General features: G+C 34.6%; 2 protein-coding genes across 2 annotated transcripts; both read left to right on the forward strand.

Annotated features, from left to right (window-relative positions):
* Positions 1–2516: 2516 nt before the first annotated feature.
* Positions 2517–3435, forward strand: LOC145791700 (zinc finger BED domain-containing protein DAYSLEEPER-like). Its single transcript, XM_082872117.1, has 4 exons — positions 2517–3022; positions 3106–3114; positions 3215–3234; positions 3389–3435. Exons 1-4 carry the CDS (start codon positions 2517–2519, stop codon positions 3433–3435), a joined length of 582 nt encoding a protein of 193 aa, XP_082728243.1.
* A 2238-nt stretch (positions 3436–5673) lies between these two features.
* LOC114258422 (protein FAR1-RELATED SEQUENCE 5-like) lies at positions 5674–12772 on the forward strand. Its single transcript, XM_082872118.1, has 10 exons — positions 5674–5841; positions 6933–9053; positions 9149–9217; positions 9510–9578; positions 9674–9736; positions 9832–9894; positions 9990–10052; positions 10143–10232; positions 10317–10401; positions 12726–12772. The coding sequence occupies exons 1-10, from the start codon at positions 5674–5676 to the stop codon at positions 12770–12772; spliced, it is 2838 nt and encodes a 945-aa protein (XP_082728244.1).
* The last annotated feature ends 3291 nt before the right edge of the window (positions 12773–16063 follow it).

Below are 16063 nucleotides of genomic sequence, written 5' to 3' on the forward strand. Positions count from 1 at the left end.
AAAATTGACACCACCGCATAATTGTAATGGACAATTAGGTATAAATTTCAATACAAATAATATTCAAACAGAATGCTTAAACATAGTTTTTGACAAAAAATAATATGTTAGTGACATTTTTTAAAAAATTATTTATTAATATATATTCTTAAAACACATGCTGAGAAATTTTTTTAAAATTATATATTTTTCATTACACGTATTTATCACCAAAATGTATAATTTTTAAATATTTTTTAATATGTGTTGGACATGTGAACAAATAGAAATGGCAATTGAAACTTGACCCGACGGGGACCCGATCCCCGACCCCGAATTGAGTGGTTATTCCCCGAAAAATATCCCCGATAGGCCGGGGGTGGTATTAAAAATTGAATCCCCGATGATATTCGGGCCGGAGATGGGGATACATGTTTCAGTCTTGGACCCGGCCTAACCTCGGCCCCGATCCCCGCCCCATTTGCCCCCAATGTAAAATTACTATTTTGCCCTTGTATATATATATATATATATGTGTGTGTAGGGTTTGGTTTGAACACTCACTCTCACTCAAACACATACACAGAGCTCTTTCTATCTCACGGTCTCACCATCGCTATTAGGGTTTCGCCTCCCTCTCTCTCTCTTTCACACAACAACGGCCTCCGATCCTCCGTCACCGCCGCTCATACCTCACTGTCGATCATCCTCTCTCACCGTTGCTGCTATTTAGAGTTTCACCTCCCTCTCTCTCTCTCACACATGATGGCTGCTGCTCCCTCACCGCCGCTCCTCCCTCTTACCGCCAATCCTCTCTCACCACCGATTGTCAAAGGGTATCTCTTTCTCTCTCTCTCTAGGGATTTCGATCTAGGGTTTACACACACACACACACACACACACATATATATATATATATATATATATATATATATATATCTGAGGCCATGTTTGTTTAGGCGGACTAGATTAGGTTGGATTAACATTCCCATGATTCATAGTCCTAAGACTACGAATCCCTTTGGATTGTATATCCTATCCTATGTTTGGATTGAGTTAGGATTATAAGGAGGGATTAATAAAATATTATCCAATCCAATGTTTGTTTAAGGGAATTGGAATGGATAGGACATGAGACATCCAATATATTGAACATATTATATTCATTTGATAAGTTAGTCCAGACCTTGACTTAGTCCCCTAATTTATATCCCACCCTTTATATGGGATTGAATAGTCCATCATATGTGAGATGTCATATCTGAATAGATTGTTAGTCCGTACTTTAATTTTTTAACCAAACATCGGATTAATAATTTTGTTGGACTATTAGTCCAATCCCAAGCACATGTTCGCCCAAACAAACATGACCTGAGTGTATATATAGTATCAAGTTCAGAATTTATTTTTTTTTCGATCTAGGGATTTCGACCTCTATTTTTTTTTTCTCTAAATTTTTTTTTATTTTAAATATATATAATCTGTTATTTGTATATGTATATATATATGATCTATTATTTGTTTCTCAGTTTTAAATCCCCGAAAATTTGTTTCTCATTTTCTCAATAATTTGTTTTAAATAAATTGGGAATTAGCTCACTTAATATTTAAAATGGAAGACTTGTGGCCAATGAGATTTTGTCAACTATGAGATTTTGAAAGATGAACACATTTGTGAGAACTTGAGAACCAATACGGCTAAATGAATGATATGTGTGTCTGAGTATATATTCTTCATATATGTGTGTCTGAGTATATGTTTGTAAATTTGAGGTATATATTTGTAAATTTACAAATCATTTAAAAGTTCTATCTTATTCAGTTCAATTTGCATATTATTAATAATTGTTCATGAATATCATATTTTAGGTTTATTTACGTTCCATGTCCACACACAAAAGAAGTTATTTGTGATACTTTGCTTGAGTGTATGATGGATTGGAATATTGATAGAAAAATCTCTATTGTTACTGTTGATAATTGCTCCACAAATGATGTCATGATTACTATGTTGATGGATAAGTTGAGTAATACATCGCTTTTGTTGGGTGATACTTTGTTTCATATGCATTGTTGTGCGCATATTTTGAATTTGATAGTGAAAGATAGATTGGATGTCATACGAATGGGTGTGAAGAAAATTCGAGAGAGTGTAGCTTATTGGACAGCAACACCAAAAAGACAAGAAAAATTTGAAGAAACAGTCAATCAATTACGTAATTCACATACTAAGAACTTAGGACTTGATTGTGCAACTAGGTGAAATTCAACCTACTTGATGCTTCAGACTGCCTTATTGTATAAGGATGTTTTTTCTCGGTTAAAAACTATAGAGCCCCAATATAAGACTGTGCCAAGTGAACAAGAATGAAAGTTTGCTAGAGAGATTAGTGGAAGGTTTAAGATATTTTTTTTCTATCACAGAGTTATTTTCTGGTACTAAGTATCCCACAACCAATATTTGTTTCCTAGTTTTATGTGAGATTAGGATGACATTGTCTCAATGGCTCTCTTGTGAAATTGAAGTGATTAAAACAATGGCATCAAAAATGGTGAAAAAACTTGATAAATATTGGTTAGTGATATATGATGTTATTGGAGTTGCTGTTGTACTTGATCCTAGGTATAAGATGAGTGTATTGGAGTTTTATTTTGAAAAACTTTATGGAGACAAAGCTGAAAATGAAGTTAATAGGGTTTGTCAGATTTGTTATGATTTGTTGCAAGAGTATCAGCACCGAGTTGGTATGGAGACAGATGTTGTTGGTGACTCTTCTATTCATCTAGAAATTGTTACAAAGACCCTTTCAGAATTTGATTTGTTTATTAGTAGAAAGAGAAGTAAAAAAGTGAAGAATGTAAGATTAGAGTTGGACCATTATCTAGAAGATGATGTTTTGCCAAGAACTTCAGGTTTTGATGTTTTGAATTGGTGGAAAGCCAATGGATCAAAGTATCCGACCTTACAGGCAATAGTTAGGGATATTTTAACTATTCTTGTATCCACTATTGCTTCTGAGTTAGCATTTAGTACTAGTGGAAGGTTGGTGAGTCCACATTGTAGTAGACTTCATCCAAACACATTAGAAGCATTAATGTGTGCACAAAGTTGATTGTGGGGTGCAGAGATGAAAGGTACTCATATTGTTATTTCATTCAATCTACATATTATTATTTCACTTTTATATTACCATGGAATAATTTCAATACTGAATTTATATTCTTTACTTTTTAGGAAATTCAACATTGGAATTGGTGGGCTATGTGACTATATATGATGATGATGAGATCGACTCGGATGAGTCGTATGCCACTTTTGTGTTATATCTTTATTATTTTAATTGTTAACATTTTTTACATCTTATTATTAGTATTGATTATTTGTTTTTTTCCTTATGTTATTTAACAGGAATTCAAGTTGAAAGAGATGATGAAAGTTGTGGTGTGGTTGTATGAGTATTGGAGAAACAATGTTTTTTTTTTTTTTTAATTTTATATTGCAATGGATTTGATTTTTTATATTGCAATAGATTTTTTTTTTGGTAGCCTATCCCTTGCGGGCTGTGCTTGGGACTATTTATTTTCTTTGCAACTTGTTGAATTTTCTTTTGTGTGTGGGCTGCTGGATAGATGCTATTTTGCTGTTTAGGATATATTGATTTGAACCGGATGCTATTCTACTGGACAGATTATTGAATAGGATATATTGACAGATGCTATTTTGTTGTTTAGGATATATTGATTTGAATAGGATGCTATTCTGCTGGACAGAGTTATTGAATAGGATATATTGATAGATGCTATTTTGTTGTTTACAAATTTTTTAATTTGAAAATATGTTGACAAATATGTTTGAATTGGATGTTTGTAGATTTTTTTAATTTGAAAATATGTTGACAAATATGTTTGAATTGGATGTTTACAGATTTTTTTAATTTGAAAATATGTTGACAAATATATTTGAATTGGATGTTTATAGATTTTTACAAATCAAAAAAACAAAAAATAATAATAATAATTCGGGAATTTTTCGGGGTCGAGGATACCCGATCCCCGATTGGGAGTAGGGGCAAGGGTGGGCGATGGGTCCCCGTTGGGGATTGGGGGCGGAGAATTTATCACTTTCAGAGATCAGAGACGTGAAGTGTAGTCCCCGGCCTCGGTCCCGTCCCGCTCCGTTGCCATTCCTATGAACAAAATTTTTAACAATATGAGAGAATTACACATTAGTGAGGATAACAAAAAAATATTTATAAAAAAGTGATAAGTATTAATAATTATAATTAATTTTTTTTTTTACATTATTGTAAATATTTTTTCTGATTCTACTTATGTGTGATTCCCTCTAAAAATATAAGCTACTTTGAGTATTTTACTCTAAAATACTAAAATCAGGGGGAAATTATAAAAAAAAAATTTCACTACAAATGGAAAATTTTTTTTTTTTGGTTACAACACTAACACATAAGAATAGTTGCACCAAGCACATGAAGGATTTACACCATGCACACAATAAAATTACACCACCATGAAAATACAAAAAAATTGACTATGTCACTGATTTGATATTTCTCCTAAAATCAAGTACATTATTACTCACATTTAAAATGGAAAATAATAGTTAAATAGTAAATTCAAAATATAATTTCAGATACATTATAAAGTTTATAAAATTATTTTTTAGTGTTACAAAATTTATCATTAATATATATATAATTATTTTTTAAATTACACTGAAATAAAATTCTCCCTATTTAAAATAAGAAGGAGGATCCCTTCAGTCCAGATTTTGGTTTAGAGGGCGCTGTTTGAGCTTGTGGGATTCACCGCAAGCCCGTTTTGATGATCTGAACTGTTTATTTTGTCAGGTATTTTGTGTATTTCGTTTATAAAAAAAATTAGATCGATTCGATAACTGTAACTTATTCAATTTATTACGTTTGTTACTAAAAGAAATATATAGTTTATTTTTAAAAATACAACAATTGTGTATTTTTTAGTAAAAAATTAAACAGTTACAATTATTGAATTAATCTAATTTTTTATGTAAATGAAATACATGAAATACTTATTGAAATGAGACTCGTAACGAGTTTAAACCGTGCCTTCCAATCCAAAATGAGAACTAAAGGGGATCTTTCTTAAAATGACAATAAATAAAAATTAAGTATTGTATTACTAATTATTTAAATTTTAATATTTTGATTGCCCATTTTTTTTTCATCGGACCAACCACTTTATCCACACACAGATGTACATCTGGGTTCCACAAAAAACGTCAAATTCTTAATGGGGAATTAGACTATTCTCCCGCCAAAGTTTTTTCTCTCTCTACTCTCTCTTTAAAAACGGTCACTGGTCACTGCAGTCTCCACGAGAATTCAGATCTTCGGTAACCCTTTCCTGTCACCCTCCCTGTTGCCCTTACCGAAACGGTGTCGTTTTCATTAGTTTTTTTTTTTTTATAATTTTTCCACAAAATTTGAAATTCTCGCTTGTTTTCTACTCAGCTCTGTGTTTTGTTTTGTTTAGCCCTAAGACAGAGATGGTAGACGAAGCGAGAGAGAGAGAGAGAGAGAGAGAGAGAGAGAGAGAGAGAGAGAACTGAGCTGAGAGATGAGACAGATGGTGGGGGGGCGCGACGGCGAGGGCGAACGAAGGATGGTGGAGGGGCGCGACGGTGAAGGACGAAGGATGGCGGAGAGAGGAGACTACCATTGCGAAGGACGAAGGATGGCGGAGGGAGGAGACTGCCATGGCAATGGAGGGAGCATGGCGGAGGGAGGAGACTGCCATGGCGAAGGACGAAGCATGACGGAGGGATGCGACGCGACGGCGAGGCAAGATTGCGGCCCTGAGGAGGTAAAATAAGTGAATATCTGTAGCTGATATTTTTCAGATTATTGTAGCTGATATATACATATATATATATATATATATATATTTGAATATCTGTCTGAAATTTTTGATAAATGTTTCTAGAAGTCAAAAAAGATTATAGAAAAATATTAATTCTGGGTTTTTCAATTTTTTTTTTTTTTTCATTTTTTGTTGTTATGTTCTTCAATTTTCTGTGGCTTTCAACTTAATATTGTGATGGTGACCCAAATATTTTTTCAGTTATTTTTTCAATTCTGTTAATTTTTTCAGTTAATTTTTTGACCTAGTGATGGAATTGTTCAAAAAGGTATATTCCACTATCAAACATTACAAAAATGTTAACAGAATTCTGTTAATTGAAAAAAAATTTGACCCAGAATTCTAAAAATTAACAGAATTGATAAACTATTATGTGTTCAAAAAAAATTTCAATTAATTCTATTAATTGTTCAAAAATGAAGAACATAACAACTACCAATTGATTTAATATTTGTGTTATGTGTTTGTATGACTTGGGCAAAAGGTATATTCCACTACCAAACATTACAAAAGAATGGAATTGGTGTTATCTGGAATTCCAAACCCCCTCTCTCTCCCTCTATGTGTCCCAGGAATTCCAGATAACAAATATTCCAGGAATTCCAGATAAAACAAATATGACTTGTGCTTCATCTTGCTGAATTGGTCTTGGAAGTGTTTTTTGAATCATCTTGCTGAAAATTTCACCACTAAAAATACAGTAATCTTTTGACTTGGGCAAAAGCTAGACATGGAATATTGGAAAAGCTTTATCGTGTGTATTTCAGTACCAAATATTACAAAAGATAACAATCAGAAAAAAATAGGTAATAAAAGAAAAAGAAAAGTTAAACAAAGCTGAAGCATATATATATATATATATATATATATATATAATTATTCATATCATTCATCAGTCCCACTAGTATATTATATGTATAGGAAAATGTTATATAAATTACTCAGTAGTATTTGTAGGCACACTTCTAAAAAATCCTATCCATCAATTTTTGGGAAGTAGCTTATTTTATTATTTGTATGGTACTCAATTGTAGGTAATGGAAGAAAATAATGTTGTTGATGAGTTGGGTAGTTGTGGTTGGAAGCCAAAATTGGGCATGCCATTTGACTCTGAACAAGCTGCATATGACTTTTACAATAACTATGGCGGAAATGTGGGCTTTAGTATTAGGAAGTCGTATGCACACAAGAACAAACAAACCAAGGAAATAACTTCACGGATTTTTGTATGTTATAAAGAGGGAACTCGGGGTATTGACAAGCGAGATCCACTAGTAAAATTTCCAAGACAAGAGGTGCGATGTAGTTGTGGTGCCCGATTGAGTATAAAGTTAGATAGAAATTTAGGGAAATATGTTGCAATTGATTTTGTTGAACATCGTAATCATGACCTTGTGCGTCAAGAGTGTGTTCATATGTTGCCATCCCAAAAAAAAATATCTACCACCCAAGAAATTGAAGTAGAATTGGCTTCAGAATCTGGAATTCCTCTTAGGTCTGCTTATGAGCTATTGGGTAGGGAATGTGGTGGAAGAGCATCACTTGGCTTCACCAAATTGAACCAAAAAAATTATTTAAGATCGAAGAGACAAAAAGATTTGGAATATGGAGAAGCGGGTAGTGTGTTGCAATACTTTCGTAAGAAAACTGTGGAAAATCCATCCTTTTATTATGCAGTCCAATTAGATTGTGAAGAGCAGATAACTAATATATTTTGGGCCGATGCTCAAATGATAATGGACTATGCTCAATTTGGTGATGTAGTGACCTTTGACACTACTTACAAAATAAATAACGAGCATAGACCTTTTGGAACCTTTGTTGGATTTAATCATCATCGAGAAACGGTTATATTCGATGCAACGTTGATGTATGATGAGACTGCCGAATCATTCACATGGTTGTTTCAGATTTTTTTGGAGGCAATGTCAAACAAAACTCCAAAAACTATTTTCACAGATCAAGATGCTGCGATGGCTAAGGCCATTCCAATTATCATGCCTAATACAAACCACCGACTTTGCACATGGCATTTGATGCAAAACGCTGTGAAGCATGTAAGTTGTCTTTTTGGAGATGTGGAGGTGAAGGGTGTGTTTGCAAAATTTATGCATGAAATTGATGATGAAGAAGAATTTAGAATACGATGGGACCAAATGCTTGATAGGTATGATGCACACAATAATCATTGGTTAAAGCAAACTTTTGGTGTGAAGGACAAATGGGGATGGCCATATGTTATGAATTCTTGGGCAGCTGGAATGAGTACTACTCAACTAAGTGAATCATTCAATGCATGTTTGAAGGATTATCTCAATTGTGATAATAACTTGATAGAGTTTTTCATGCACTTTGAGAGGGTGCTCTATGACAAGAGGTATAAAGAATTGGAAGCCGAATATAATTTGTCCCAAAAATTGCCAAGGGTTTCCATTCCAACTTTGATGTTAAAGCAAATGGCAGATATTTACACCAAAACAATTTTTGAGGAATTCCAAAATGAGTACGTGCAGTCCATTGAAGCATCCATTGTAGGCACTCTTAATGGTGGTGAGAGTACCATATTCACAATTCGAACGGTGGTAGATGGAAACAAAGATAAGAATGTGATAATGCATAGAGATGATTTTTTGAGTTGTAGTTGCAAGAAGTTTGAAGTGAAGGGCATAGTGTGTCGACATTGTTTGAAGGTGCTTAGAGAAATATTGAATGCAAAAGACCTTTCTGCACAATACATCTTGAAACGATGGACTAAGAAAGCAAGGGCTAAAAGTGTGAAAGATAGCCGTGGGTATGATGTCAAGGCTGATGTCAAACTACATCAAAGCGATCGATATAGGTCATTGATGAATATGTTTAGGGCAATAGCAAGTAGAGCCACGGAAAGTGAAGAAACTTATCATTTGTCACTTGCAAAAGGTGAAGCATTGAGCGTAATGGTTGAAGAGAAATTAAGTGTGCACACTTGTGGTGAAGTGGAGGTCACTGAATTGAGAAATTCCTCAACTAACACATGCCCACAGAGTGAGGAAGTAGATTGTCCAATCCAAGCTAAGGGACTGAAGAAAAGACAAGCAACTAGTAAGGGAAGAAGGAGGATCAAGGGCGGGATGGAAAAATCTATTGCGAAGAAGAAAAGAATGCAATCTAAGCAGGTAATTAATTTTGTTATGTGTGATTGTTATGTGTTATCAATTTTGTGTTATATGTGTTTGGAAAATCATGAATGAAATAAATTGGTTGTTTGCAGGGTGATGGTTTTTGTACTCTTGAAGGTCAATCTGAGCCTCCTGTCGCCATGGGTAATATTTGTAGTCAGGTAATATTTACTATTTTGTGCAACCTTGTATTAATCTTGCAATATTTATTATTGTGTGCAACTAGTAGCGTGATATTTATTATTTTGTGATGCATGTAGGGTGCTTCTTTTTCTGCTTCTCAAGGTCAATCTGAACCGTCTTCCGCCTTGGGTAGCCATTCAATATAGGTAATTGAACATGCATACACCTTAGGGTAATTGAACCTCATACGGCACCAACATATCTTCAATTGCTTCTTCTTGCAATATTGTCATGTGAATTTCTGTTTCTTTTTGCGCATTGGTTCTATAGGGTGTTACAGTTTACACTCCGCAAGGTCAATCTCGACCTCTTTTCGCCATGGGTAGTAATTATGTTAAGGTAATATTTCATATTGTCTGTTTTTTCAAAATGAAAATGCATTATTACTTTTTTTCATTTTCACTTATTCTTTTGTTTATGTTGGTTTAATTTAGGGTGTTTATACTCCACAAGGTCAATCTCGACCTCCTTTTGGCATGAGTCGTAATTATGTTGAGGTATTCTTTTCATATTGTATGTTTTTTAAAATGAAAATGCGTTATTACTTTTTTTGTTTTTCACTTATTCTTTTGTTTATGTTGGTTTAATTTAGGGTGTTTATACTCCACAAGGTCAATCTCGACCTCCTTTTGGCATGAGTAGTAATTATGTTGAGGTATTCTTTTCATATTGTATGTTTTTTAAAATGAAAATGCGTTATTACTTTTTTTGTTTTTCACTTATTCTTTTGTTTATGTTGGTTTACTTTAGGGTGTTTATACTCCACAAGGTCAATCTCGACCTCCTTTTGGCATGAGTAGTAATTATGTTGAGGTATTCTTTTCATATTGTATGTTTTTTAAAATGAAAATGCATTATTACTTTTTTTTAATTTCACTTATTCTTTATGTTGGTTTGCTTTAGGGTCATGATCGTGCAATTTATAATTCTCAATCCCAATCTGGACCTGAATCCCAATCTCAACCTCCCTTTGCCATGGGTCGTACATATGATGTGAGTTGTAATTGCTTACATACTTTATATTCAAGTGGTAGTATAGATTGTATAAATATTTTAATAAATGTATCACTATTGCAGGGAAATAACGCACCCCAGTCAATGCCGCCTCATTCAATGCCTTTAGTATATCCCACTCAAACATCGTTTCAGGAGTTGCTTCGAGGTACTAGTGCAGTCCAATGCTTCGTCCTTCGCCATGGCAGTCTCCTCCCTCCGCCATGCTCCCTCCATTGCCATGGCAATCTCCTCCCTCCTCCATCCTTCGTCCTTCGCAATGGTAGTCTCCTCCCTCCGCCATCCTTCGTCCTTCACCGTCGCGCCCCTTCACCATCCTTCGTTCGCCCTCACCCTCGCCCTCGCCCTCGCGCCCCTCCACCATCTGTCTCATCTCTCAGCTCAGCTCTCTCTCTCTCTCTCTCTCTCTCTCTCTCTCTTCATCTACCATCTCTGTCTTAGGGCTAAACAAAACAAAACACAGAGCTGAGTAGAAAACAAGCGGGAATTTCAAATTTTGGGGAAAAATTTAAAAAAAAAAAACTAATGAAAACGACGCCGTTTCGGTAAGGGCGACAGGAAAGGGCTACCGAAGATCTGAATTCGTCTCCACGAACCTTCTCTCTCTGCTTTTGCTTGACAATAGGCTTCGTTTGAGATTTGTTTATTTTAATTTAAAATTAAGGTCAAGTTTGACAACTTTAAAAAAATTTAAAAAGTTAAAAAATTATTTAAAAAGTTAAAAAATTATTACTATTCACCAATTAAAAATATAAAAATATTAATTTACACAATATTTCCATACAAAGACATGACTGGTGGTACCCGCAGTGCACTTTACTGGGCTGTCAATGGGGTAAAAAAAAAATTAGGTATATCTATTCATTAAATTAGAGGGTAATATTAGGCAGTGCGGGCCATCACAGATCTCTTTTTCATAATCTGAATCGTTCAATGTGTAGAACTTGTCGAGTACTATATGCCTATAAAAAATCACGTTAATCGGATATCGCTAACTATATTATCAAATTAGTTTTGTATAAAAAATGGATGGTGTTATAGTTAACGGTTAACAAAAAAACTAACACGATCAGATAGTTATCGATATTCGATCACCATGATTTTTTACAAACATATAGTACTCGACGAATTCTACACATTCAACGGTTCCGATTAGCAAAACGTGACCCGTGGTGGGCCCCCCAAGGGCCGGACAACACAGCCAATTTAAACCTGAGAAGTAGGCAATAATTTCCTATCTCCTAATCTGCCACTACTCTGCCAGACTGCTGTACCGGCTATCAATAACGAGCAAGGATCCTCTCCTTACCTTCTCCACTTCACTTCCTCCTTGCAATGGTTAAGATTCATTTTAAGAGAATTTAATGGTGGAGATCATTCTAAAAAAATTATTTTTTAATTTTTAATAAAGTAATCTGAGCCATTAAATTCTTTTAGAATGAATCTTAACCATTGCAAGGAGGAAGTGAAGTAGGGAATGTAAGGAGAGAATCCTTACTCATCAATAACTTCTCTTATACATTTTTTAATACATATTTTTTCGTGAAAAGTCAAAAAGTTAACTCAAACATTCATATTTTTTTCCTCAACTTTTTAGTTCAAAAAGACAAAAAATACACTTATTTAGGACATTCCAAACAACCCCTAAATGTTTCGTTTGAATTGAATTTTTTTGATTTGTCTAATTTTTATAAGAAAAAAAATAAAATAATTATAATTTAAATATTATATTTTATTTTATTAATATTTTAACTTATTTTATTTTTCACGACTATTTTAACCAACAATAATGCTAGATAGTCTGAATTTTCTTAACTTGAATGACTCAAATGTCTTAAAACGACGTCATTTTAACACATTCGAACCATTCAATTCAAACCACACAAATTCCAGCTGCCAAATATTTTTCTTTTAACTAAAAACCAACCCAACCAATACGCCAAACGAGTGCTACGACGCTGTCGTCTTCAACTCTTCATTCGAACATTCAATTCAAGGGAAAAAAAAACACACGTCAAAACCGTTTGGTTTCCGAGAAGAGTCAAGAAAACAAAAGCAAAGTCTGCAAAGATAAGTGATACATATATATATATATATATATATATAATTAAATAAATTGCGTCGGATAATATACAGAACCTCGTGCTTAAGCGACCTCCACACAACTGCTTAGCTGAGGTGAGGTTTTACTTTGGTTTTCATCTGTTTTCTCGGCAACCAACCAGGAAATTACATTGGTGCTCTGTGTTCTTGTCGTTTCTCCGTTTTCTACCTTTGGTTAACATGGAACTTCTGTGTCGATATTGAATTTATGAGAAAATTCTTTAATTTTTGTTCATTGTTGTTGTTTTGGTCTTAAACATAATTTTTGACAAAAATAATATGATAGTGACATTTTTTTTAAAAATATTTATTAATATATATTCTTATAACACATGTTGAGAAATTTTTTAAAAATTATATATTTTTCAGTGTTTTTAAAGGCGAAAGCGCAAGGCGAGGCGTTTTACCCTTGTTGAGGCGAGGCGTAAGCCTCAAGGCATTGAGGCGTAAGCCTTTCGAATTTTGATTTTTTAAATTTTTATAAAATATAAAATTAATTAAATATAGCATAAAAAGAGTAAAAAAAATAAGAATTACCAAATAAAATTCTTAAAGGCCACTCTAAGCATATAACCAAAATTAATTAATAATTTCAAGTATTATAAGTGTTTTCTAAGTCATTCTCATTAATACTATAATAAAAAATAACTTAAGTGATAGTCAAAATAACTTAAATTCCAATTGTTCAATAAACAAAATAACTTAAAACTCTAATACTCTATAAACAAAGCAATAAATAAATAATAGGTCACTCTAAGTCATCCTCATTAGTATTGTCATCATCTTCGTCTGCTATATCTATAATGGGATAGGTTCCATCATCTATTCCACCAACTTCTTTCAACTCTATATCTTTATCCACAAGAGTGTATCTTGCTGCCTTGCCTTTTCCTCTATCATTTCCTATACAAGAAATAGGATTCAAATTAATTAAATAGACACATATAATAATATGTATGCAACTAGTCCATAATTGTTTAACAACTTACTTGAACCTTCACCAACTTTTCTTTTCTTTGCATTCAAAGATGAGTCAACATTAATCGTAGTCGTAGTTAATCGATTCTCCACACTTCTATCATATGTAGTGATAGACACAGTCCTAATTGCTTCGGCATCGAACAATTCTTCTTCATCAAGCCAAGAAGCATCAAAGGAGAGGACAGGATCTTTTTTTCAGCAATCCATTCATCATCCGAATCAATTTCATTAATTAGTATTGGATCATCTTCTGATACTACTCTCTCTTAGTTTAGTGTTATACTTCACATAGACCAAAGCATTCAAATGTTTGTGCTCAAGCAGATTCCTCTTTTTTGTATGAATATAATATAATAATATAAGAAACTGTAGACCGCCCCGGAGAACTCCCGGCTCCGCGCCCGAGGGCGCGAATCCGTTTTGTTCTTTAGCTACTACAATTCGGACTCAATGTCGCTGTTTTGAATCTAATCTCACAAAGTGCAATGCAAGATCGATAAATCACCAAAGAATCCAAATCCGTCAAATTGTTTTGGAAAACTGATTTTTATAAAGAAGTGTTAAACATGGACTGCTTTGCCAGATACAGAGTCGCCATCTAAATGTTTTATTTTGGAGGAAATTTAGGAAATCCTGACTCGTGCCTAAGCTACGTATTCATCATCACCAAAGTTGTCTCGGCTTGGGAACTTGGGTACGAGAGGGGAAGGTCATGCAATGAGCACCTCCGCTGGCCCAATCAAAAGATCGGCCTTTACTAAGCATGATATTTTGTTTTTGAAAACACATGTGTTCTTATTCTGGTTATTAACCTAGAATTACTATGTGATGCGCACAGCATAAAAGTATAGACTAGATCGCCTAAGTTGAAACAAAACATTTCATGTTCGTTTGTTTGAAAACGGTTTGAAGTTTGCTACTCGCAAGTAGGCTAAGACGATGTTTTTGATGAATTGTTCCAATTCAAGCAATCTAACCTTCACCCACAGGCATTCATGCAGTCAATCAACTAAGCAGTTAGCCTCATGGCAAGCATGCTAAACATGGCAACATACACATCTCATGCAGTATGCTAAAGCGTAAACACTCACAGTGTACTCCGAGCCAAAACAGAGAACTAGTTAGAAATCATGCATGATCCTAGTTCATGTTAAGATGGCTAATGCAATGCATGCGAGAATGTAATTAAAATAGGCTCGGCTATTCTAATCATGTCATATGAAATGTAACTTGGTATATGTATTCAAATTGAAATTGAAATACAATGCAGTTTGTATGATGGGCCGAGCCCGATGCATGCAAAACAGATGAATGATGCACACATGCGAAGCATAAGGATGCTAATCAAAATATGCCCTAAAACTAACCATCGTAAGCGGTTAAGTAAAAGGGAGAAAGAAATGGAGGTTGAAAAACATGTATCGCACACACGCACGCTTATTAAAACAGTTGGCCCTCTTGACGGAGGGTCCGAATAAAAAGCTAACTAGCTAATCTAAGCTAATTAAACTAATTATTACAAATCAAAGCTAATTAACTACTCCTAGTTAACTAACTATTACAAAATGAAGCTAATTAACTAACAAGTTAACTAACTAGTTATTACAACACAAATAAGCAACTAAACGCATTAACTACTTATTTCCGGATCAAAGCATAAACTAGCTGAGGAAAGTAGTAAAGAGAGGTCCTCGGGATGAGGAGTGCATGCATGCTCGGTCGCCTCGTTTGGAAATCCAATGCGATGCCCCAACTTGCCTCTGTTTGTAGTTGTTCTCAGAACCTTGTACAAAGCTCCAGAAAGCTTCTCACTCACCATGGGGATCTGTAGGAGCATGGCCGACCACCTAAGGGTGTTGCCAGCCACTGGCCGACCAGTGTAAGTAGCTGGCCGACCACTTCAAGTGGTCGGCAGCTTTTCACCAGTTTTCTGGAGATATTTTCTCTCTAGCTGTCAGAGTTTGAGGGTACAAAAACCATCCTCCATACACGTGTATGGAGGGATGGCTTTGAGCCCTTGGCTTCCTCAACAAGCTTGAGGCTTGGTTCTTTATATAAGAGAACCTCCCCCGTCCTTCTTCAGGTTCAGAACTTTGTGCTTGAGAGTTATAGATACACATTTGTCTCTATCTTGCTCTTTGCTTCACATTTGTGCTTCAAAAGTGCCTTTTATCACACTTTAACACACAAACACACACTCAAACACCATACTCTTGTTGCTGAGGCTTCTTGAAGTTGTTTTTGAAGTTTTTGGACTAGTTTTGGTCAAAAAAAGTTGCTGGAGTTATAGCTTCAAAGCGGTTCTTCAAGGGTGAGTCAACTAGCCTTTTAAACCTTATTTTTGATTAAGCTTTTGGACCTATTTGAATGCTTATTTAGGCTTAACTTTAAACTACAAAAAGCTCTGATTTTGTATGCTTAAAATATTTGTTTAAGGTCACTTTTGTGTTGGGGGTGGTCTACCCCCCCTCTTAGGCCTTGTTAGGCCTTGTTTTGAGTCATCCCTTTAGGCTCTTGTTTAGCCTTTGCATGACCTTTCTACCACTGAATTCCAGAGGAATTTCAGTGGTGGAAATGGTGTTTTGAGGTCCCAAACAGGAGAGGGTCACCCCCTCTCCTTGTGTTTTTGAATGCTTGCTTCATTTGCCTCATGTTTGAGCATGTTTGTTAAGCTTGTGTTGGCCACATCTCAGCCTATTTTAGGCCTTATTTCAGCATGGCATACC

This window comes from Camellia sinensis, chromosome 5, assembly GCF_055761805.1.
Source record: "Camellia sinensis isolate YWXY chromosome 5, ASM5576180v1, whole genome shotgun sequence".
Classification (NCBI taxonomy): Eukaryota; Viridiplantae; Streptophyta; class Magnoliopsida; order Ericales; family Theaceae; genus Camellia; species Camellia sinensis.

Coding starts and splice junctions, on each gene's coding strand:
- LOC145791700 (XM_082872117.1), top strand. CDS start 2,517: ATGGCATCAAAAATGGTGAAAAAACTTGATAAATATTGGTTAGTGATA. Junction 3,235..3,388: donor GAAATTCAACATTGGAATTG/GTGGGCTATGTG, acceptor GTTATTTAACAG/GAATTCAAGTTGAAAGAGAT.
- LOC114258422 (XM_082872118.1), top strand. CDS start 5,674: ATGGCGGAGAGAGGAGACTACCATTGCGAAGGACGAAGGATGGCGGAG. Junction 10,053..10,142: donor TGAGTAGTAATTATGTTGAG/GTATTCTTTTCA, acceptor GGTTTGCTTTAG/GGTCATGATCGTGCAATTTA. Junction 10,233..10,316: donor CCATGGGTCGTACATATGAT/GTGAGTTGTAAT, acceptor TCACTATTGCAG/GGAAATAACGCACCCCAGTC.